Genomic DNA, 23,752 nt, shown 5'->3' with positions numbered 1-23,752 from the left:
AGAAGGGCCATGATGAGGAACCCTAGGGAGACCAAGCAGATTATTAGGTAACTATCAGATTGAACAGCGAGGTCTTCAGGCTTTCTTCCATTCCTAACACCAGAAAACCAGCAGCAGACAGAGGACTGGAGAATCTGTCTCCAGAGAATGCAGATGCTACTGCCAAGGGGGACATTTGGCCATCTTAAATGAGAACAGTGAATAGACACCAGATTACTCTAAAGTGACTACAGTAGAGCCAACCAATTTGTGTCTCCAGTGAACATTTTAGTACCTTGTTCTTCAGGACAAACACACACCAGGCGTGGCCAGATGTTGGAGAACAGTTTCCACTGTAGAAGAAAACAAAAAAAACTAATTATGCAAATTGGAACAAGAAATTGGAGGGAATAGGATAGATGCAACAAGGGGCAGCAGAAGATAGCTAGATGCTATTTAAACATCCTTAGAGATGAGAGAATTTATATTCATAAAAGTCTTCAATAACATAGTAATCACGTCATAGCAAAGAAGTCTTGGAAATTTGAAATTAAAAGTACTATTTTCAAGAAAGGCACAAAGGACATAGGACTCTGAAGTAGAGGAAATATCTTTTCTAGAAAGAAGGAAAAAAAACCAAATAAATCAATGTTTCTTCGAAGGATCATTCCAGGTCATATAAAAAGCTGAAAGTGGTGCTGGACTTCTCAGTAGAAACCCTAGAAACTAGAAAACAATGAGGTTGTGCCTGAAAAATTGTAGCGTCTGTTATGTACATGCATGCTCACATGTGTGGGAGTTGTCTATTAAACATTTGTGTGGAGATGTTAATTTACCAGCTGATTGGTTTGGAGATCAGATGTGAGAAAACACACACACACACACACACACACACACACACACACACACACACACACTTCAGAATAGGTATCCAAGAATAGATGCCAGCAGGGATAAGACAATTAGGGAGCAAGTCCTGGTGCTCTTTGCCATTCAGAGGGAGGAAACATGAAGGAATCTTTGTCCATTCACTCTCACATTTCATACTCCACCTCTCCCTAACCTGCAGTTCCTTACCTTGCCCATCCCCACTCCCAAGTTATAGACTCAATTTTTTCTTGCTGGTCTCATTAGATGCCAAGCTCCCCACACATGCACTAAATTCCATCTCCTGAAGGAGGGAGGCAGAACGTGTTATTCTAGGAGTCAAATGGAGGGATTTTACCCAGAATAGAGCATCAGTTCTGCTGGATGCTGTCAGTAAGTCAGGGGTGATGAAGACTGAGAGTTGACCTTTGAATTTAGAGATGTGTAGATCATAGGTGTTCTTGGCACAGCTTTCAGTAGATGGAGTAGATGAAGCCTGGAGGGATAGACTTAAGAACAGACTTCATGAAAATCCTGGGGGAGGTTTGGATAGATGTTACAGTACTGTACCTAAATTGACAAAATTGATAAACTAGACGTTATTAGTGTATATCATACCTTATGGTTTACGTAACTGTTATAACTATGTTCAATGTATATCTAAGAGAAAAGGCCTTTTTAATGGACAAAAAGGGTGAGATGTGGATTTGATTTAAAGCTCATATTATGGGTTCCCAAATTACACCGACATTTGCTTGTCTACAGCCAGTGGCTGGGCAGGGAGACAGAGGCAGGACTTTGAGGTTCCCAGACAAGGAATGAGAGGGAGAAGGAGACTCACCATTGCTGAGGAAAGAGAAAGTCCCAGCCTGAGAAGCGTAGGACAGAGAGACAGAGAAACTGCCAACATGTAAGAGTTGGGAATCATGGCCCAGGAGGCTACAGGCCTGGGTCCATGTCTGCCAAGATAAAATATAGGTTTTAGTAATTAATAATTCAGGAATATTGGAAGGGAGAGTGTGTTAAGAAGGGTTGGAAGTGGGCTGGAGAGATGGCTCAGCCTTTAAAGGCTAGGCTCACAACCAAATATATAAGAAGGGTTCGAAGTGCCCAACCATTGAGTTGTTTAAGACATATTAAAATAAAAGGCTGTGTGTGTGTGTCTTTCATTTACAAATCCACAACATTAGGGCAGTAGGAGAAGCATGCACACACCCTTCAGGAGTTTAGATCGGATTAATTTATTACCACTTCAGGGAGACATGATTCATTTGGTAGAGCAATTGCTTTGTATGTTTGGGGTTCCTGTTCAACACCCAGAACAAAAAAAATGGTGCTGAAGAATAAGACTCAGAAACACTGCACATATAAAATTCTTCCGGTGGGTTTTTCTACAAATGGGAAAAAAAGGCCAACCGCTAACAAAGATAGCGAACCCATAGAACTATCCAGCAGAGACAGAAAACCTGATGTAGGAGAAATGGCGTTTGCTAAAGCAATGCCCTTGAGGACATAACGCCCTTGAGGCGTTTAGTGCATATGTGGGGAGATTGGTGTCTAAGGAGACTGGCAGGAAGGAATCAAGGCCATCACTTGGGAGTAAGGATGGTTGAGCTGGGGAGCTGCAGGTTAGGGAAGGAAAAGTGTGAAATGCTCAGGGTGAGTGAATGACTGTATTTGTGTGTGCACAGCACAGTACAGAAAGGCTGTATCAAAACTTGTGCTCATGGATTTTTTTTAAAAAGAAATTTTATTTATTTACTTATTTATATGAATACACTGTAGTTGTGTTCAGATGCACAAGAACAGGGCATCAGATCTCATTACAGATGGCTGTGAGCCACCATGTGGTTGTTGGGATTTGAACTCAGGACCTGTGGAAGAGTAGTTAGTCAGTGCTCTTAACCACTGAGCCATCTCTCCAGCCCCAGGCTCATGGATTTGAGCTAGGAAATGGCATGGTGGTTCATTTTTTTTCTAGCCAGGTTCAGCATCTGGAGAATAGTTACAGACTAGGTAGAGGACGGTACTCCACATTATTATTACTTTGTCCCATGAAAGCATGACTATGAAGGGAGGCAGGGAGATGACAGTGTACTTAAGGGAGGGACTGGAGTGATTGCCAGAAATTTGGCCCAAAATGGAGTAAACAGGGTCATTAGAGGAGTGTAGCAGTGAAGAGGTGAGATTAAGTGGGCTTGGGGATTTGAATACCAAACGGACTGATCTGTATAGGAGAGTCATAGCCCAATTAAAAAATGTAAACCTTGTTAGTTTTCCTAAATACCGTCTCTCACAGAGTCTTGCTTGATGTCCCAAGGACTCCATCTCTCAATTCTCCCGACCCTCAATGGATGTATGTTTCACACTTGAGCCCCTTGGCACATTACATACCATACTTATGTATTTGTTTTCTCTTTCTCCTCACACGCCAAATGCATAGGATCTCTCAAGAGAAACACTAGAATTCTTCTGTCTGTCCCTACAGTGTTCCTAGGGCAGACTCTTGAACTTAGATCCAATCACAAATTTCAGACTCCAGTGAGGTGAGAAGGTACCCAGTTGTTTTAGGTTGGGTTCCCAGGAAGCACGTTCCGAGGCGGAACATCACCTGAGGAGGAGCATTCAGGTCAGTGAGTAGGGAGTGGTCTTGGATCACCACTGGCAGCAGGGAGAGGAGTGAGAAGGGATTAGGAGGAGCAAGCAGTGGAGCTGCAGTTCTGGTTTTACCACAGCCTCAGCTAACTTCTGGGAAGCCATGGAGGTGGTGGCCCATAGCGAGGCTCAGGGGTCTGAATATGCAGTCATGGGATAAAGGATGCTCCCAGAAGGTGCATCCCAGGAGAGGCTGCAGCTGGGGCAACATATCCACCCGAGGGGGAGATTCAGTGGCAAGTCACCATGCTCCTCACAGCAGCCCCACAGTGTAACAGCTTGCTAGGGAGTGAGGGCACATGCAAGGCATTTCGGATGGCGCTTGCGTTGGAAGTGGTGTCAAGCAACTTCTGGCCCATTTTCATTTGCTCAGACCTCTTCTCTTCATGGAACGTCTGTCTTTCTGCCCAGTTACTTTTTTAATCGACCGGAGCATTTTTTTTGCCCTTCGTTTCCACTGATGATCGTCATGAACCCATCTTTCAGGATGTACTGTTCATAGAGGTCCCTGAAGACAATCCCAGGTCAATATGTCCTCACTAAGTGCTTTTGAATATACAGTCTGGGAGCCTGTGATTGGTCAAAGCTAGTTTCCATTGGTTTTATTTTATTTTTTCGAATTGTTCTTTTTTACCAGGATGTCTCCGGTTCCAGGCCGGATCTCTCGCTCCGGCTAATTTTCTTTGATGGGGAAGAGGCCTTTCTTCACTGGTCTCCTCAAGATTCTCTGTATGGGTCTCGGCACTTAGCTCAGAAGATGGCATCAAGCCCTCACCCTCCTGGATCAAGAGGCACCAACCAACTGGATGGCATGGTCAGTCTGAGTAATTCCTTGGCTCTGTAGCTCAGTCCCTGTCTCCAGAGCAAAGGCTGCTGAGACCAAGTAAAGACCTAAAAGAGCCACGAAATCCTCAGAGCACTGTTTATTGTGGAACATTCCTTGGCCAGCACTGGATTTTTGAGGAATCCCAGACCTAGAGAGAACGATTCTGTGTTAGAAGCTGTGTTTGGCTGAGCTTAATTAAAAGGATGTGAAAACGAGATTAAGGAGCCATTAGATTCAGTGTGGTTTAGAGAGAGCAGCCGCCCCACCAGTGTGCAGTATGGAGAGAGAGAAAAGCCCTTTCCAGACAGAGGAGGGTGGGAACCCCGGCAAGGGGGAGGAAAGAGGACAGAGAGGAATTTCCCTTGTGTTTAAAGCACTACCGTGGCTGCAGTGTGGATGCTTAATTTGTTGTGGTAGATTAATGTAGCATTTAGGATGTGAGGGTAGAGACATTTTGAGGATGCTTTAAAATTCTGCTGCAATTACTAAATATGGGTCCAGCCTCTAACCTCCATGATTCTCCTTCTGTAAATGTCCTCCTGTGACTCTCTTCCCGTACTTGACCGATCTTCACTCCGTCACCAAGTCCATACCCCCCCCCCCCCCCCCCCCCCCGCTTATGCTACTCTCGGGAAGTCATTCCTCCCAGTGTTCTCTATTTGACTCTGACACACTTCCTAAATCCTGCCTTCACGTATGCCTGCTGATTGCCATCCTATGAATCAAATGACCAACCGGTGTCCTCTAGATTCTTTAACGCTCCTTATGTGAGCATGACTTTCTGGGGTATGCGGACAGCTCACTCTGAGTCAAAGGCAAATGGTCATCACTTGTTTACTCGTGCCTGAGCCGCTCAAAGGGGTTCAGACAAATAAGAGTTGATGCAGAAAGTTAGTAGTTACCTATCAGCCCAGATATACCATCCACAGTGATGGAAAGAACCATCCATTTCTCAAACAGAGACCTAGCCAATCTCATGAACTTGTTCCTATTTCAAACAAGTGTTTTCCCAAATGAATGAATATATATTTCAGTTGCACATATGTGTATGTGTATATCATTCATGTATACCATGTCTTTGGAATCTTCAAACCTGAAAACATTGATCTACTATATGTCAGGTTTCACAGTAGGCAGTTACCCACACAGTATTTCACTTATTTTGCTAATTCTGGAGGCCTTAATCTAGGTGGTGGTCTTCAGGAAGTGAGTCCTCACACCTGCTGATGTTTTATGGCTAAAATGAGCTAAGAGAAATTGGCTTAATTTGGCAGGCTAGAGCTAGGAGACTTCGGAGAGTAGCCAGATGGATCTCCTTGTTTGCTATACAAGGAAATAGCGATCCGGTAGCATGATGTATACAGTTTCCTTTAAAGGAATTCTTACATCCCTGTATGAGTCATAGTTTCTGTCATGCTCACCTATCATTACAGATTAAAGTTAAAAATGCCCAATGATAATGGCATAGATTAGACAGGTTTGAACTCCCACGCGAACACAGAGCAACCGTATCCTTTTCTCAAACCGTAAAATATGCCTCAAATCTCCCTTTTTAGTTTATTTTACTTATGCTCTTTCGATGCATAATACATCCTCATTTAACCATGTTGCGAAAGCAAGATCTGCAGTGTTCTCTAAAATGGTTAGCAAATAGCGTTACTAACCCCCCTTTTCATTTAAAAAGCTCTCTGTGTGATTCTTGATTATTAAAATGTGTTTAGTTTTGACTGTTTTTCTCTGCCGATGGGTCTGAAACATGCTTGGGTGACTATGACAGAGCAGTATTTTTCTCTCTTAGGATCTGTTGGTCTTACTGGATTTAATTGGAGCAGCAAATCCAACATTTCCTAATTTTTTCCCCAAGACTACCAGATGGTTTACTAGACTTCAAGCAATTGGTAAGCATCACAGTTACTAAAGAGCAAAGCGCCGTTTCTTCCTACTGGCAAGCACCACACCTTAAAACTCACAATTTATGATTTAAATGTGTTATTTAAATATTTAACCTACCTCGCTGGCATTTGTCTTGCCCTACCAATTAGTTTATTATTCCTAATTCTTCAGCAGTCCCAGTTTAGTTTCTTAGGTGGAATTCTATTTTGAAATGCAAACGTCAAAACACTCCATTTATAGATTCTTAGAAATGATGCCAAAAGATACTCTGGAATTTAATTTAATTTTCCATCTCAAATTCATCTCCTTTGTCTTTCCCCACCAAGGAGTCCCTGTGCTTCCCTTGCGTTAGCTACTTTCTCTTTTTTTTTTTTTCCCCCGGAGCTGGGGACCGAACCCAGGGCCTTGCGCTTCCTAGGCAAGAGCTCTACCACTGAGCTAAATCCCCAACCCCCTGTGCTTCCCTTAATTCCGTTTCTGAAACGCACACATCAATAGATTGTACCTAAGTGTGATTAAAATCTATTGCGCTGTCCTTGTTTGTGGAATTTACATTTTAACTATTTCTTTAATTGTATAAGAAAAAAGTAACCAATGGATAAGGAAATATAAGTATTGATAGATAAGAATACTATATTTGGTGGTAGTTGGGGCTTTTTCAATTTTCTTAAAAATCCCATTGTACTTGCTTCCTAGTTGATACTGTTTTACCCTTGAAATTTAACTATCACAAAAATGAACAGTGATCCCTGGAATTATTTCCTTGTTTTATCATCTCATGATATCTGACCATTTTGTAGCAAGCAGCACATGGGTTATGTACATGAGTTATATGCAACAAGACAGGAGTGATGGGTTGTGTAGGCAGGTCAGTCGTTCTCAGATCTCAGCACACATCAGAATCCCCCGAGTTCATGCGAATGCATGGATTACTGGACTGTACCCTGGATTTCTGATTCATTAGGTCAGAGGTCATGGTGGCTAATTTGCATCTTTCCATTATTCTCTGGTGATACTGAAGCTGCCAATAAGGAACCACACCTTGAGAATCACTGACAGACGTCACAGTAGTCTCCCCACAGAGTGGCCAGGATGATAGACTTCATCTTACTCCATTTGCATAGGCCCCACATCCCTCCATAGGCATTCCCCATGCACTACCTGGTTCTATGAACATCTGCACCTGAGTTTTCCCAACACCTTTGACTCTTACTTTCTCATTCTCAATCTCCATTTTTCTATTGAGCATCAACTCTTAAAGAGGTTTTCACCAGCACCGCCAGTGTCATGTGTTCTATTCTCCTCTACTCCAAAGTGATGTATAGGTGCAGAATAGACTCTTACTGTCATGGGTGCAGTGTAGACTCTTACTGTCATAGATGTGGCTGTGTTTGCCGATACATATCTAGAGAAAAATTCCACGCGTGATAAGATTTCAAGCTCCCTAAATAAGGTCGTATTCTGAGTCTTGAACAGAGACAATGAGATGCTCATCTAACGTCTGACTTCCGTCTACAGAACAGCAGCTCTCTGAGTTGGGTTTACTCAAGGATCATTCTTTGGAGAGGAAATATTTTCAGAATTTTGGTTATGGAAATATTATCCAGGATGACCACATTCCATTTTTAAGAAAAGGTAACCGTGTGTGTGTGTGTTTGTGTGTGTGTGTGTGTGTGTGTGTGTGTGTGTGTGTATTGTTGTGCATTGTGTTTTCTCTACTGTGGCTACTGTATTTATTGTATATTTTATGTGCATTTTGAAATTTTTCTTTTTTTTTTTTTTTTCGGAGCTGGGGACCGAACCCAGGGCCTTGCGCTTGCTAGGCAAGCGCTCTACCACCGAGCTAAATCCCCAACCCGCATTTTGAAATTTTAAATATTATTGTCACATTCTTTCTTATCTTTTATTTTTATTTTGTGTTAATTGTATATAGTGCTTCATTATGACATTTTGTATAGATGTATATAATGTACTTTGATCATATTCCTCTCCCTTTGCCCTGTTGACCCCTCCCTCTTGTTACTCCCCGCCCCTTTCATGTGTTTTTTTAATGAGCCAGTGGGTTTTGTTAGGGTTGCTTACAGGGGCGGAGTGGATGAGAGTTTATTTATGGAAGTATGGGCACCTTACTAGTACGTTCACCACTCTATGTCTCTCCCTCCCACACCAACCATTGTAACTGTGTACAAATGCTCAGGGAGGGGTGAGGCCTCGTGAGATCTTCTACTCTCCATGACATGATGTTGTGGGCCCAGTCTTACAAAGATCCTGTAAAGGTCACAGCTGTCGTGAGTTCAGGAGCGCAGTAGCCTTGTCATGCTAGCATTTCATACCATCCTCCCGTCATGCTAGCATTTCATACCATCCTCCCGTCATGCTAGCATTTCATACCATTCTCCCGTCATGCCAGCATTTCATACCATTCTCCCGTCATGCTAGCATTTCATACCATCCTCCCGTCATGCTAGCATTTCATACCATCCTCCCGTCATGCTAGCATTTCATACCATTCTCCCGTCATGCTAGCATTTCATACCATTCTCCCGTCATGCTAGCATTTCATACCATTCTCCCGTCATGCTAGCATTTCATACCATCCTCCCGTCATGCTAGCATTTCACACCATCCTCCCGTCCTTCCCCTTCCTTCCATCTTTATCACCCTTTTCCTTGATGCTTCCCCGAGACTTACATAATATAAATGCCTAATTTATATCATGGCTTACCATTCAACAGTCACTTTCCTCACTTTAACCAGTTTTTTGCAGTCACCATTGCCTAATGTATAAAGAATCTTCCTATTCCCCAAACTATTTGGCAACCTGGTGCCATTAGATAGCTTTCTTTAATGGTGAAAGGTTCCAGGTCTCCAACCGCTGCATATAGTTGAGAAATTAATCATGAATAATATTGGTATATTTTGAATCACTAAGCCCATGTTCCTTAAGGTTGAATGAATGAAATTTATATATTAATGTTTTGACCCACATAAAAGTATTTTAAAAGATCTAAAATAGACACTAAATTAATTTGAATGAAAGCCCATCTTTAAAAGGAAAATACTTATTTTGCTATAAATAAGTTTTGACCAACATGTGCCTTATGAATTTATATCTATAAGATAAATGTTAGATAATTAAACAAATTAAGTGATAAGGAGACATCACCTGGTCTATATTGATGGAAGGTACTATTCAAATGCAGCTTGCAGTTCATTAACATCTTCTTGCCAGGTACTTGGACATGCCCCTAACTAAAAAGTCCCATCCCTAGCCAAGAAGCTATTTGCAATTTATACCCACTGAGAGAGGGGATTTCTTTTCCTCAGTGGAGTGACCCTGGGTATGTTAACCATTAATCAAGATAAAATGTACTCCATTTCGTGTGTGTGTGTGTGTGTGTGTGTGTGTGTGTGTGTGTGTGTGTGTGTGTGTGAGAGAGAGAGAGAGAGAGAGAGAGAGAGAGAGAGAGAGAGAGAGAGAGAAATTGGGAGGGTAGGGACATGGGGGAGATCTTGGAGATGCTGAGGAAGGGAGAAAAATGATCAAAATATATCTTATGAAAAATTAAAGCTAATAAATACAAATGAAATAAAATGAAACAAAAGACCATTCCTTTATCAGCTCCTTTCTTTGGATTATCAGATGAAATGATAGAGCCCATTATTGTTCATTGATATGGAAGAATATGTGTCATGGAATGTCCCTTTCCTCATCTTGCCCTTTTCAGTAAATGATCTACATTTATCCGGCTGCTCAAGTCAGCATGCTGGGAGCTGTCTTAAATTCCACTGAGTTTCTCTGAGTTCCACTTCTGAATCGTGCACTCATGGGTGTTTTAGTCTTAATGATGGTCACTTAGGTTGAATCTTATATACAATGCTGAACTTACACAATAATTCCCATTTCTCCCAATCTGCAGCAATCTAGGAGTGATAGGAATCATTAAATGAATTTGTTAGTTTGGCCACGATGCCATCCATTCATGGCTTCTCTTTTCTCATGACAGACATTCTGAAATATTGACAGCATCTTTGTTTCTTCATAACCGTAACATAGTTAGGAAACCCCAGAATCCTCTGGCATCCTGCCTTGCCTTGCATAAAGTTAAGCTATATTCTTGCCCTTCATTCAACTTTGATGTGGCCTGGTTGGTAAGAAAGATATTCTGGGGGGGTTAGCGAGATGGCTCAGTGGTTAAGGGCACTGACTGTTTTTCCAAAGGACCTGGGTTCAATTCCCAGCACCCATGTGACAGCTCACAAATGTCTGTACTTCCAGTTCCAGGGGATTTAACACCTTACAGAGACACATGGAAGAACACCAATGCACATGAAACAAAACCAAATAAATTATTAAAAAAGAGAAAGATATCCTGTGTCACAATGTGAAAGTCTAAATTAAGTTAGTGACTTTTAAGTAGCCTTCCTACTGGTCTCTAAATTTTTACTATTGCTTCTCATTTTTTTTTGCACATAAAATAGAATTATCTTTTAACACAGTAAATCAGATTATGTTAATACTTAATTGTTTTAATTCTCCTGGCTTGCTGTCATATAGAGTAAGACGGAAAGCTTTATCATGGCCTAATAAAGACTTCCATTTTCTGATTCTGTTTCAAAATCATCTCTCATTTGTGTCTCACTTCTTTCTGTGGTTTGGCCACATTGGCTGTTGTGCTCTTTCCGTGCTCAGGGTAACCTTGAGATCTTTACATTCCTAGATCTGTGCCTGGCCTGCTTTCTTTTGGGTTTGTGCCTCTATCCAAATGTTAGCTTCTGGAGAGGCTCTTCCCTGGTTTTAAATAGCTCCTTATTCATCCAGTCCCCCTGCCTGCCCTCCATCCTTATCCTCATACCCTGTTTTGTGATTTTTGAAAAGCTTTAGCATCGCCTATGACTATGTCTTGTATGTGTCCATTTGTTTCTCCACTAGAATATAAACTCCACATAGGCAAGGTCTTGCCTTCCACTCCTGAACCAAGAGCTTTGCAGGCAATGGGTGCCTTATCGTTCCCTTACTGGATTAATTGACCTTTGTTTGACAAACCTTAATGTGCTTGTGAAGCAATGAATTACCGAGTGGCTTATGGATCTTTCTTTGCCGGCAAATGTCACTTTCTAGTTCACCCCCTGGGAATTCTTACTCATGAGTTGCTCCTCTCCTACAGGTGTCCCAGTTCTTCACCTGATAGCTTCTCCTTTCCCTGAAGTCTGGCACACCATGGATGACAATGAAGAAAATCTGCACTCGTCAACCATTGACAATCTCAACAAAATCATTCAGGTCTTTGTGTTGGAATATCTTCACTTGTAATATGTGAATTTAGTTTCTGGTAATTGCTTCTGCAACAACTTCAAGACATCGTTTAAACCATCTGACGCCAGATAAATGTTGTGTGTCCTATAGATTCATTCTGTAGGTGTCTTTGAATATGCGGTCAGCAAATTGTAGAATTCTATGACGCCCTCACTAAGTTTCCTCTAGAGACAAGAAACATGTAAAGAAATAAAAAATAATTTTTGAAACTCTTTTGGATGAAAACTTTAAAATGACATTAGATTCACTTACCAATGCCATAGAATTGCAAACAATTCTTAAGTACAATGACGTTGTACTGTATAGTGGTAGTTTTATATGTGACGTTATATAGTGTGTTATATAATATGTAATGAAACACAGACATGTACTTTGACAGTCCTAAAGTTTCTTTTAGAAAAGCTTTGTGGAGTTTATTTCTTGGGAATTAAAGTCTAAATTAAATTGTATATTGTGAATTTGTTTTTCTTGTGCATAAATGAGAAAGTGTACGTTTTAGTGCATGGTCCAGTTTTCTAGACTTTTGCACCTTTAATTTACTTTTGTAAAGATGGTATAGTTGGTGACAAAAACCATTACAAACAAGGTACAATCCCATTGCATTAACAGAATAACTATTGCCTTTTTGGTTAGTCTCATGCTTTACTGCACACATTTCTTAATAGGTAGAATCAAGCTATATCTCTAATTTGGGGGGTTCCCCCTCTAATGTAATTATAAGACATGTATTTCCTGTTTGTATCTTGGGTTAAGATAAAAACAGAAAAAGACCACAGAGTATACCTTCAAGAGTTAATATTAAGAAATCATAACAATAGCACATAAACTATGAAACTTTTTTGTGTGTGTTTTTCTGGTGTTCTAGTTTGGTAGATAATAGCATTTTTTTTCCTGGAGACACATAGGCATCCTGAGTTATCTTCAGAGACAGAAAACAATTATCTATTAAGTATCAATCTTGAGCAAGTGAACACTTAGGGAAATCGATCATTTCATAAAAATGAAGTTAGTTGGGGGCCACTGTTCCCTACATTCAGGGCGGAAATGGAGTGAATAGTTGTTCTTCTAAGAGTGGGTATAGAGTGTCAGGAACAGGATACGTTTGGAAATATTTTTGGTTTTAAGTTTAATAACAGTGGAAGTAATGGAAAGTGATTTACTTGCTGAAATATAAGTTCTAGGCAGGAGAGAAAGTATATAATTTTAGTTATGGGATTACATAATTATTCACAATGATATAATTACTATGCTATATAAAACATTGGAATTCCATTTTTTACACCATTAAATTTTTCTAGAGTTTCTCTTGCAATGCTGTTTCTAAGGTTATAAGAGATACTGCGCCTCTGTAACCTAACTTTAAATTTGTTCTTTTTCTTAGTTTACTTATTTTATTTTATGTGTACAACTCTTTGCCTGTCATGTGTACGTGTGCATCATGTATGTGTCTGATGCTCCTAGAGGTCAGAAAAAGGCATCGTATTCTCTGGAACTGTTACACATGTTTGCAAGCTACCATGTTGGTGCTGGAAACCAAACCTGGGTCCTCAACAAGAACAAGTGTTCTTAACCACTGAGCAATCCAGCCCCACCTAATCCTCCCTCTCTCTCTCTCTCTCTCTCTCTCTCTCTCTCTCTCCCTCTCCCCTTCCCTCCCTCCCTCCCTTCCTTCCTTTTTTTTTGAGACAGTCTCATGTATGTGAGGCTGGCCTTGAACTCACTATGTAGGTGAGATAACTTTGGACTTCTGGCTATCCTATTTCCAACTGAGATTACAGCAGAGGTTACAGACATGCCTCTTTGCATGTAGTTTATGAAGTGCTGGGGATGGAACATCAAGGGTATGTTAGGCAAGTACTCTGTCAACCGAGCTACCTCCCCATCAAGAGCAAATAGTTACTGAGTGACATGATTCTGTGTGACAGAAAATGCTAAAAGTACTTCACATGTGCTTGCCAATACAATCCTCACATCACCTCAAGAGGTGGGTGGTATCATTACCGTTATTTTATGCACAGAACAGCTAAGTATATTCTTCAAAGTCATGGAACCAGTATATGGCCACAGTGGAATCTGAACCCAGACATTTAGTATCTGGCCTTAATGCTCATACATACTCTGTGGTCTAGAACTTTCCACAACATTGTTCATGTTAGACAAAGTGACAGTTGCCTGTTGAACATTTCACAGGGCATTCCCTCAGCCCAGGTCACAGTTCTCAAATGCTTTGTTGCTAAGATTCACTTCACAGTGTTAGCCATCAAAGGCATGTCATCTCTGTGCAGATTTATTTCCCAGCCTCACAAGAGCTATTTTTGCACCAGCCTGAACACAGACTGATATCAATGTGAGCGGCTCCAGGACTAAGGAATCTAAGCCATAAAGCAGGATTAAAGGCAGCTGAGTTTTCCAGATTAATTCTTTTTTTTTTTTTTGGTTCTTTTTTTTCGGAGCTGGGGACCGAACCCAGGGCCTTGAGCTTCCTAGGTAAGCGCTCTACCACTGAGCTAAATCCCTAGCCCCCGGCTAAATCCCCAGCCCCCTAATTCTTTTTAATATGACAGAAAAATAGTTAAAAGGACTTTGTGGAAGATACTTTTTTTTACATCAGAAAATAAATCGTTGCATGGATGGTTCATGGTTTAAGCAATTAATAGGCAGCAGGAAAATAAATCTAGTCAGGAGTCTGAACGAGAGCTGGCATTGCTGCATGCAGAATTCTACCTCAAAATGATTAAGCTCCTTTTGAGGCAGAGTGAAATTAATAGGAGAGCTACTATAATCTGTTGAGTTGGCATTCGTAGAATTATTTTAGAGGGGGTTGGAGGATGTGTTGAAATGAGATACGGGGAGAGCAAACACATAAGCAGGTTAATGCAGCAAAGGCTTGCTTCCTTGCTTTGCGGGAGTCACCCTTCTATTTTACCAAGAGTCTGCCTGGATCAAAGGGAAGCAACCATGATGTCATAAAGAGAGACATTTGGGGCATGGATTTTGATAGCAATCTCTGAAATATGTTTTGTGTAATTCACGCCAGTCAGAAACATTACTTTTTGAGAACTGCAGCTGGAGAGGTATACACACTCTCCCTCATTTGGGATTTTTCAATGTGCATTTTGGAGCATCTGACAGCCCCTAAGGGAACAGTTTGTATGTTTTGCCTATGAGTGATAACCTCGCCATACATACGGCTCTTTTTCTGCTTCAAGAGAAGTGAGTTCAAAGGGAAATATTCATAGAAGTGTATTCATAACTTCAGTAGCTTGAGGGCTGTGGCTGGAGGAGAAAAGACAGATCCTTACAATGGAGAAATGTTTTAGACAGGAACCAGTTGCCAGAAGAACAAAGCAGACCATGTTTGCAGCCTGGGCCCCAGCTCCTCAATGAGTGCATTTTGTGAAACTTCTTTGATGCATCAAAGAAATGCACTGATCATGGTGCTCCAGCAAAAATCACGTGAAAAGCTGAACGTTTGCCCCATCAAACCAACTGTTTGAGATGTGTTTACTTAAAGGGGCAGAGGACAGGGCTCTCGATTCTTCTACCCTGTAATGTGAGGACTGGTGCTATTCTGTTCTGATGAAGAGAACTTCTGAGTCTCATTGGAAGATGGGGACTGAAGGTACGGGGATCACAGGAATCAAGGGAAACTATTCAGTAGCTTAAAGTCAAGCTAATGTGGGATGTTACTTGCATTTGCTATCCACGAAGGCATAGGTCTTCTTCACAGTCAGGCTTCTTGCCTACTTTAGGCTTCCAAACTGAAAGTAAGAAGACTGAGGTTTCTGTCAGTTTCGGGGCTACCATCTAAATAGCCTGAAACTCTAGAAGTAGTTTTGAAGTGGTTTGACTTATTTCCGCCGTTAGCTTTACTGCTCTGACACCCACAGTTAATCCTTTCCAGTCTTCAAAAAGTAAAATGATTGTTCTGCGCATGAGGCAGAAGCCACGGTATAAATCCACGGTCACAGAGAGGAGAGATATTGGCTAGCTAATTGGGTAGTAGGGTCGTAGCGGATACTCCTCAAATCCTCTTACCCATGAAAACTGCCTCCAGAATCCTGGCAAAACATCCAACAGCAATAATTTATGATGGTTTTAAAGCATGCTGGATGAAAGGACTGCCTGTCGTGGCTGGATCCCTCAGCTTCAACTTGGTTGGCCTACTCACGCAATGTGAGGTCACTGCACTGGGCTCATATTTCAAAGGCCACACATGGAACATGGCCCAACTTCCCGATATATTCAAATTTGCCAGTGGAGGGTTTAGACTATTTGCCAATCAATATTAAGACCATATACTTGCTAAGAGGAGAAAGCGAAGTAGCTTAAAGCAATCTCCCCTCCCCCCAAAAAAAACCCTCAACATTACGAACACTACAGAGGTAGCAAAAGTAAAATTTAAAACTGATAAAATATAGACAACATCACTTATGAATAACCCAGGAAATGTTTCTGCCTCTCACCTACTTAACACTGCGGGCACAAAAAGGTCCTTAGCATGCATGGATTTAATAGTTGTGGGTTCGGCTAAGCAAGACTGACTGACATGTAGTGAGTTATGTTACTGGACCAATCCATGTAGAGCTGTGACTAACTCCCAGCCATCGATTTCACTGCTGTTCCTATGATGGCCGCAGGAGCATTTGGGCCCATTTCCTTGTTAAAATGAATCCCACATCTCTCCCCCAAGTTAGCTGTTCTTGCTGGAGACCAGAAGTATAGAATAATGATGGATGCATGAGTTCTGTCTCTCACTACCATCTTCTGCTGACGGAAGAACTCACCACGAAGACTACGGGTTTCACTTCTTTTAGGGGGGCAAATTATATAAAACAAAGGCAATTAGGTATTTAACTAGTTCTTTTAAGAATGTCAACAATCTATTTTAGATCGTTAGAGTCGTGTCAAGTAACTTATTGCCATACTTTTTGAAAGTCTTACCCATGATGTTGGTATTAGTGTCCTCCTTTTCTAAAGAAACAGAAATTGGATCCTTCTCTGTTGATGCTATGTTTGGATTTTAAGGACTTCAATTTCCCCATATATGGCATAGCTACTTTTAGGTTGGTTATAAAGGCATCGGAAAAAGGTTCTGATGTGTTTGTTTTCATCTAGAGATAGAAGTCCTTGGCTCAGGAGATTTCCCCCCTCCACCTCCTCTCTGTCTGTCTTTGTCTGTCTCTGTCTCTGTCTCTGTCTCTGTCTCTCTCTCTCTCGTGTGTGTGTGTGTGTGTGTGTGTGTGTGTGTGTGTTGGAGCATGAGGGTATTTGACTACATAGGACAATATACAACAAGGAATTTTTCTACCTCTATGCCCATAACATCATCAATAAGGAATGTTGACTAGTTTTCAACATCCCAGTTTGTAGAGGTTCAAAAATTTAGGACCCTGAAGAGTGCACCAACAAAGGTGAACTTCCCTGCCACAGGAAGCTGACAGTGATGGAGGAGACCTCTTCCAGACACCATTGACACCTGGGAGTCTAGAAAGCTGAAGACTGGGGTCAGTCAGCTCATGAGGTAAAGACTTGTTGACTATGAGTGTTTTAGTCCAGAAGTTCTGTTCAAAATTTTAGTTCAGTCAGTATTTTACCTCTTAACTTCAAAAATACCTACTTTTTACAGCACTCTCCAGATGCCCATAAATGTTATCAAGCTGATGTAGATGGATGAGCGAGGTCATTAAGGTCATTATCAAACCACTGCAGGGGCAGAGCTGAATTGATACCATTAGTCACAGACTGAATCTAACTTTGTCGAAGCTGAAAACTGGCCTTAGAAATCAACAACACCATAAATTTTGTCTTCAGCTTTTGGATTTTTTTATTCTACATTATTACCTTTCTTTCAGTCAAATTTGACATAACTGGACTGAAGAAGGATCTGGTTTCTCCAGAGGCTGCCCCAAGGGTCCAGGTGACACAATTCAGAAATACAGGCCTTTTATAAAGCACTTAAATAAATACACGAGCTCTATGGGGAGACCAAGGCTTAGCTGCAGACCTCCCTCCAACGGTCTGCTCTGAGAAGTGGTGTTTCTAGAAGAGACAGATATGGAGAACCAGTTGTCACCTGATGCAAAGCTGGACACCTCGGGAACATCCCTCGCATTGGCTTTCCTCTTCTTCCTCGTCTGCTTCCTATTCCTTTCTCTTTCACTTCTCTGAAACTGGACCTTCTCTTTCAGGCATTAGTCATAAGCTTTCTTCCTATACTTTGGTTTCTAGGGAGCCCAAACATGTTAGCCAGTTCCTGTTTTTAAAAACTAAAATATAATTAGATCACTTCCTCCTTTCCCTTTCCTTCTCTAATCTCTCCCATAATCTCCTTCACTCCTTTTAAAATTGATGGCCCTTTTGATTTTATACATATACACATACACATACACATATATACATATACATACATATATACATATACATGTATGCACACACACAGACACACATACACACATACATACCTACATATGTCAATGCATACAGCCTGACGAGTCCATCTTTGTTGCTTGTGTGTCTATAATTTTGGGGTTGACCACCTCGTACTGGTTAACCAGTTAGGGGTCTCATCCCTGGGAGAGGCTAACTCTTGCTCTGTCAGCAGTCACTAGTAGTTCTGTAGTTCTTGGTGCAGAAGTGAGAGCCTGTGAGATTCCCCCTTTTGTTAGCACGTCTGTCAATATTGTCATTGTTCAGGTCTCATTTAAGCAGTTGCAATGTTGAGGTGTCATGGGTATATCTTTTATGTCATTTCTAGCAGACAAAAATCTCACAGCAGATCTCCTGAACTTTTATCTCTCACATTCTACACTCTCCCATCCCCATATTCTGGGATGTTCCCTGAGCCTTAGGTCCAGGAGTTGTGTCTGTACAGTCTATTAATGTTTGCATTCTGAACAGTTGTGGTTTTCTGAGGTGATGTCTGCTTGCTGTAAAGAGGAACTTTTTGATGAGGAGTGAGTTACATTTGTCTATGGCTGTAATGTTAAGCTGTAGAATGAAGTTAGGATTTTTTCTGGCTGACTAGATTGGTAGGTGGTAGATTCCTTTTTAAGATTCATCACCTCGTTAATCCCATATAGTTGGCAAAGTTTCTATTGTCGGGAAGAATTTTCCTACTGCCGAGTGGGCCTTAAGTCTAGCTATGAGTGTCACTATTGCACACTCAGGGATAGCTCCGTGCTGGTCACTGCTGTGATTCATAGGCACCATTGCTGGATAGAACATTGCCTTCCTTCCATGGCAGCAGACACAGCACATTCAGGTACTGTGAAAGCTAGAGCACAGGAGGGAGGCTTTCAGGATAAATCCAGCTTGGGTCTTCGGAATCCTACGTCTGATGTACGTTGTGTCTTCAACAATAAGGACTTATCTTCAACCCCTGAGAGGCAACTAACTGTAACAGCGATAACCTCTTGTTTGGGGAGTCACTTGGACAACCCTAATCCATAACTGAAATGGAGGTTTCTCATGTCAAGTCAGTTCTTTTTAACGCGTATGGATGCTATTACTTTGCCTTTTCATTTAACATTTCTTTCTCCTCCAGAATGTGAGCTCACAAGAAGAGCTAGGACTTTGCTTCATAGCCTTCTGAAGCCTCGGTGATCAGTGTAGCACTTGGCACAGAATAGATACTTATATTAAACACGTGCTGTATGAATTTTAAACATGAGGAAATATGTCTGTTCTAATCTTGGACCTTTAGCCACTATGACTCACCTGTAACCCACATAAGCAGTACAATGTAATCTTCTGTCGCATTAGATTCCACCATCTTGGCATGTCTGGCTTTTGATCTGCCCTTAATAATTGCCTTCTTTTTTCTCATCTGTTACCTGCAGCAAGAAGATCCTCCTAGTTGGACTTGCGGACACTCTTCCCTCTTTAATCTGCACTCCTTGTAATAATCAGAGGAATCTTTTAAAGTCACGAGTACCATAGGAGCTCAGCACTGTATTGCCTGACATTCCTAGTACCATCAAACTGAATTAATAGGGATTCTGTAATATAATTGCACTAAAAGAATCACTTTCTCCCTTCCTCTGTCCATTGTGGCTCCACAAGCTTCTTCGCTGTCCGTGAACTTGCTCAGCTCTTGATGCAGAGAGGTTTCTGGACGGTGTTCTCCTCTATACACAATTCTCCTCTACTCTCAACTCAGTTTCTTTGTCTTTTCACAGAAGTCTCACTTCATAACCCCTCTTCTCTCTCTCTCTCTCTCTCTCTCTCTCTCTCTCTCTCTCTCTCTCTCACACACACACACACACACACACACACACACACACACACACACATCTCTTGGCATTCATCTTATTATTAGAAGTTACTCTCACTTTTGTGGAAATCTTTCTCAAGAACCGTCATATTATTTGAGCAAGGAGGGCAGGTCATGTATATGTTCATTATTTTATTCCCAGTAACTTGCACAAATTTTTAGAAGATGTTTATTAAATATTTAGGTATTTACCATACTTCTAATTTGTTGCCTTCAGGGCATTTAAAAGCCATTATCAGAAGTCACCTTATGGAAAATATAGCCTTTCATTTTCTGGTTTTGAACTCTTGCTGAGAAAGTCACCATCATTAACCTGGGCCTTTGCTGTTACGTCAGAAGATGTCTTTTTCTATGCTATTGTGGTCCACTGGCTGCCTTGGGCAACTACCTGGCCAAGCTCCAGTGATCATAGCCCCTGTCCCCAATGGAGGCTTGTCCTGTGCCCTAATTGAGCCATGAAAACTCAAATAAATGTATACACGATGATGACTTGGGACCTGCATCAGACTTTGAGAGGTTCATCCAGTCCAGTGCCTTCTCCTATCTGCATCTCCATTTCACATCACCTGACTGATTTTGGGACTTCAGATTGGTGCCCCAAAGGTCATAGAGGACATAGTTATTAGAAGAAGCAAAGCAAAACAAAACAAAAGAAACAAACCAAGATCTTGGCCTCTAGCCAGACAGATAAAACTTGAAGAATTTGATAACTACTGAGGTCAAATCTATAACATGGTTGAAACTAGGTACCCGGGGACGCAGCCACAAGGCAAGGCTTCAACCCACCAGAGAGATTGTTAGATGGCTTTGACCTCCTCACTCCAAGCTCAATGCTTTAGATTTGGCCTTCAGTTTCCAGCTGAGTCTGGGAGTCCTGTAGCAAAACTACCTGACTCGCTTCTCTCTTTTAGGAGGATGGCAGTTAAGAAAATGCCAGAGAAGAGAGATTAAAAAAGATCTCTGTGAAATAATGTAGAATTGGGCATGGTAGTGCATACCTGTATGTCCTGAACTTGAGATGTGGAGTCAGGAGAAACAGGGGTTCAAAGTCATTCTTAGCTACACACTGACTTTGTGGCTAGCCTGGACTACATAGGACACTGTCTTAAAAAATGACAAAGTGTGAAGAAGAACAAAGTTCTGAATACTCCTCAGCACTGGAGAAGTTTCTGGATGAGACACACTTGGTGTCAGAAATGGTACTGGACCAGGACTCCCAAGACTAAGTTCTATGTACAAAGGAGATTTCTTCACTAGAGAGGGACAGAGGCCATGGAGTAAGGGATGAATACAGGAGACAGAGGAAGAGGGAGAGAGGAAGGAAACAAGGGAGAGAGGGTAGGACATTTTCCAGAGTGGGATAAAGGACTGCCTTTAGATAGACCTCGCCGATAGAAGTGGCTCATAGAAAAATGGAGGTTTTATAAAAGTAAAGTGGGAAATCCCATGTTAGGATGCAGTACTTCATTTTAATTGGGCATGAGTTAGATGAGCCAAAGGGAGCTTTTGATTGCTGGACTTCAATAGTTTGATAGCTGGATCTTGATAGTCAGCCTCTGGAGGAGGAATTAGCTCAATAAGGGAATAAACCTGGTGGCTAGCTTTAAGAATGCAATCCAATGGTTTTTAGAAAGGCAGAGGGAATAAGGCAGAAGGGAAAGACCTGTTAGAGCCACACCCAACTCACTCAAGCTGGCCTGTGTCCCTTCACTTGGGTAGAAAAAAAAGGTCAGAGGAGGGAGAGGTGGGAGGGGAAGTTGAAGCACCTTCAGGCTTCAAGCAAGCAACTTGCTGTCAGCTCCCTAACATAGGCTTACTTGCCCTCATTTTGGCTTCTGTGTATCAGCATAGCCTTTGGTGTAGGCTGTTTCCTCTGGTAGCCAAGAACTCAGTCTAAGAAAATTTGCGTGGGCATTGTTAAAACCTCAAGGGGAGGCTTTCTGACTCATCTTCATACCTCGGTCTCACAGCTAGCTCTCCGGAAGGAAACTCCCTGGGTGGAGTCAATGTTACTTGCCTTCTGGTTCTGGTCCATTTTCCTTCCTGTGAGGGGGAATGTAGCAGAAGTGGGTTTTCGGCCCTCATCATCCCCTTTCATAGCCCTTCTTCCCTTTTCCAGCAAGCTCTATTTGGAGTTAAAATGGAAGGATAGCAGGCCTTATTCAAAACATTTTAAAAATGCAGGATCTCTAGACTGGAGAGATGACTTGCTGCTCCTCCAAGGGACTTGAATTCAGTCCCTAGCACCCACATGATGGCTCTCAGCTGTTTATAACTCCAGTTCCAGATGACCTTATACTCTCTTCTGGCCTCTCTAGGCACCAAGAATGCATGAAGTACACAGATACACATGCAGATAAAACATTCCATACATTTTACAAAAAGTCCCCAACCTAAAAATTAAAACCCTAGGACCTCATTATGTAACCCAGACTGGCTTGCACCACTCTGTGTAATCCAGTGTGCCTTTACATAATCTCCTGTTTTAGCTTCCCAAGAACTGGGATTATAGACAGATGCAGAAAACACTTTGGAGGTAGGTAGTGTTGGTGTATGACTTTAATCCTAGCACTTAGGATGCAGACACACACAGATTTCTCAGTTAGAGGTCAGCTTGGACTATAAAGGGAGTTCCAGGGTGGCCAGATCTACTTACGTAGAGAAAGCCTGTTTAGGAAAACCAAACCAAACCAACCAACCAAACAACCGACCACCCCCAACCACCATCTAAGCAACAGAACAAAAACCAAACAAAACCAACCAACCAACCAAACAACCAACCAACCCCAACCACTTTTTAATTAAGAGATTAAAGTTTGATAATGTTTCCAGGTTACAAGCTCCAATAGCAATGATGCCCAAGGAGAAGGTGCCAATTGATTTTCTCCCAGATGATTGACAGGCAGTGGAATTATGCCTGGGATCTGCACAACCAGGGCAGAGTCCTCTGGTCCTCAGCAGCTTCACGAATTCCTGCAAAAAATAGTCAAGACTATCTCCAGCATTAGTACCATTGCAAACCACAAAGAAAAATGGAGGAATTACACAGGTGAAGGAAAAGATATTAAAATTTTTACTAAACCTACTATTTCCAAATTTAAGAGAACCCTCAAAGGTGATAGACATATTCCAAGGGGCAGTGAAATTAAAAGCCACCCCTTGTCTTGACATCAGAAGAGCAGCATCCAGGCATGTAAGAGGACCACAAAGAAACATTCCAGAGGGAAGTGGAGGGAACAATTTGCCCTGCCTGCTACTGCTCCTGCAGAAGTCCATGTGCTGACTCCAATTTTTGAGAGAAAAGGGGCCACTGCTCCATCCACACAGGATAGGAAGCAACTTAGCAGTGGCCCCCATGATAAACCCCCAATCCTGTCCCATCTGCATGGGCTCAAACAACCAGGTCCCCATCAGACACAGGTTGAGGATCCCCCTGTAGGTACCTCCCCAAACCCCCACTTGGGGCAAATCTCTGTTCATGCAGCATCCTCTGCACTGATTGGGTGGTAACCACCGCTCCCATATCATGCAAGATGTCCCTCCCCCATCCTGCAGCAGCATCTCTCCAAGGTGGTTGGGTGTACTGCTTCTGTCATTCTCCTTTCCATATGAGACACCCCTCTCCAGACAGCACTGCCCTACACAATTGTTGCCAATCTCCAGGATTCAAATTGGACATAACGTAAGATTCAAAAATAGCAGAAGTAAAGGGAGCAAGGGAACCATAAGCAGAGACTGCTTCTTTCAGGCTTTTTAACTCATTAGAACTCAGAGGAACATGTTGCCTAATAAGTTGACCTGCCTTGTTGGGGTCCGGGACCTCAACAGCAGGATACTCTGCTCCCTGTCCAGGGGAAGGATCAGGAAAAATTACCCCTCTCCTTGGAGCCTTCTCTCCATAACACCACTCCAAGGAAGGATAGGGCTCATAGGCAAGAGG

The 23,752-nt window shown here is 41.9% G+C and overlaps 1 protein-coding gene across 2 annotated transcripts in view; it reads left to right on the top strand.

Moving 5' to 3' along the window:
• Qpct (glutaminyl-peptide cyclotransferase) overlaps positions 1 to 11,986 on the top strand; it is a 32,072-nt gene extending 20,086 nt beyond the window's left edge. For both annotated transcript variants that reach the window (NM_001134557.3, NM_001399516.1), the window contains 4 exons: positions 4,139 to 4,315; positions 6,126 to 6,225; positions 7,739 to 7,855; positions 11,389 to 11,986. In NM_001134557.3, coding sequence (NP_001128029.1) covers positions 4,139 to 4,315; positions 6,126 to 6,225; positions 7,739 to 7,855; positions 11,389 to 11,534 — 540 coding nt within the window. In that variant the 3' untranslated portion in view covers positions 11,535 to 11,986. The remainder of the gene's footprint in view (positions 1 to 4,138; positions 4,316 to 6,125; positions 6,226 to 7,738; positions 7,856 to 11,388) is intronic.
• Positions 11,987 to 23,752: the final 11,766 nt, after the last annotated feature.

Source organism: Rattus norvegicus, chromosome 6, assembly GCF_036323735.1.
Source record: "Rattus norvegicus strain BN/NHsdMcwi chromosome 6, GRCr8, whole genome shotgun sequence".
Taxonomy (NCBI): domain Eukaryota; kingdom Metazoa; phylum Chordata; class Mammalia; order Rodentia; family Muridae; genus Rattus; species Rattus norvegicus.
This window is presented reverse-complemented; position numbering and strand designations above follow the sequence as displayed.